The 1,263-nt window shown below is 43.4% G+C and overlaps 1 protein-coding gene across 1 annotated transcript in view; it reads left to right on the top strand.

The window, feature by feature from the left end:
* LOC104946737 (collagen alpha-6(VI) chain-like) overlaps nt 1–841 on the top strand; it is a gene marked incomplete at its 3' end in the record, with an annotated part of 1,995 nt that extends 1,154 nt beyond the window's left edge. The window contains exon 3 of the mRNA XM_010772621.1: nt 492–841. Coding sequence (XP_010770923.1) covers nt 492–841 — 350 coding nt within the window. The remainder of the gene's footprint in view (nt 1–491) is intronic.
* Between the last annotated feature and the right edge of the window lie 422 nt (nt 842–1,263).

The following is a 1,263-nucleotide window of genomic DNA, read 5'->3' as shown; positions in this document are numbered from 1 at the left end:
TTTTTGTTCCCCATTTCTTTAAGTAAAAAGCTAACGTTAGGCTATAAAGGAACTACAGCACGGTCACATGACTTCAGTTCAACACAGCTAAGCTAATGGCGGCTAATGTTGGGCTATAAAGGAACTACAGCACGGTCACATGACTTCAGTTCAACACCGCTAAGCTAATGGCGGCTAATGTTGGGCTATAAAGGAACTATGTCTCATTTAGACATTTTTTAGCAACCTCAGTTTTTTTAATCCACCAGTCGGGTATTTACTGACATATTTTATGTTGTACAACAAAACGTTAAAGTCTCTCCAGCTTGTGTTAACCACTGACCTTATTTCAGAAAACAACCAAAAACACCTCCAGACCAGGGGACAGGAAGTGATGAAATACTGACTCATTACAGTGTTTTAGGACTAATTCCTGCTGCTCTATATTAAAGCTTTTTGTACCTCTGTGTTTATGACTGCCAAAGGTAAAGACATATTTCCCTTTCCTACAGACTGCAGCATTGATATCGCCATGGGATTCGATATTACTCGGAGAACGGCTGGTGGGATTCTGGTCAGCGGTCACACCAAGCTCCAGAGCTTCCTGCCGGAAATCGCCCGTTACGTGTCCTCGGTTCAGGGTCTGTGCTGCACCGGCACTGCGCCCGTCAAAACCAACATCGCGTATCGACTGGTGGCTGAAAACGGAGTTACTCGTGACGACTTCAACTTTGAGGGCTACAGCGAGGAGGTGTTGAGGAAAGTCATGACCCTGAATCTGGCAGAGCCTACTTACTTCAACACCGCCATGTTGAAATCCTTCGGACAGAAGTTCAACACCCAGTCCAGAGCCAGCGTGAAGGTGAGTCTGAGACAAAGTACAACGTTACATCCACAGAAAAGCATCTCTGTCATTTTCAGATGTATATCAGTATGTAGTTTCTGTACTTTAAAGAGTCCTCTCCTGCTGATGTTCAGGTGTATATCAGTATGTAGTGTCTCTACTTTAAAGAGTCCTCTCCTGCTGATGTTCAGGTGTATATCAGTATGTAGTTCTTACTTTAAAGAGTCCTCTCCTGCTGATGTTCAGGTGTATATCAGTATGTAGTCTACATGTAGTGTCTCTACTTTAAAGAGTCCTCTCCTGCTGATGTTCAGGTGTATATCAGTATGTAGTGTCTCTACTTTAAAGAGTCCTCTCCTGCTGATGTTCAGGTGTATATCAGTATGTAGTGTCTCTACTTTAAAGAGTCCTCTCCTGCTGATGTTCAGGTGTATATCAGT

Source organism: Notothenia coriiceps, unplaced genomic scaffold (assembly GCF_000735185.1).
Source record: "Notothenia coriiceps isolate Sejong01 unplaced genomic scaffold, NC01 NC01_scaffold00011487, whole genome shotgun sequence".
In the NCBI taxonomy this organism is placed as follows: Eukaryota; Metazoa; Chordata; class Actinopteri; order Perciformes; family Nototheniidae; genus Notothenia; species Notothenia coriiceps.
Note: the sequence above shows the minus strand (reverse complement) of the source record. Positions and strands in the feature narration are given on the sequence as shown.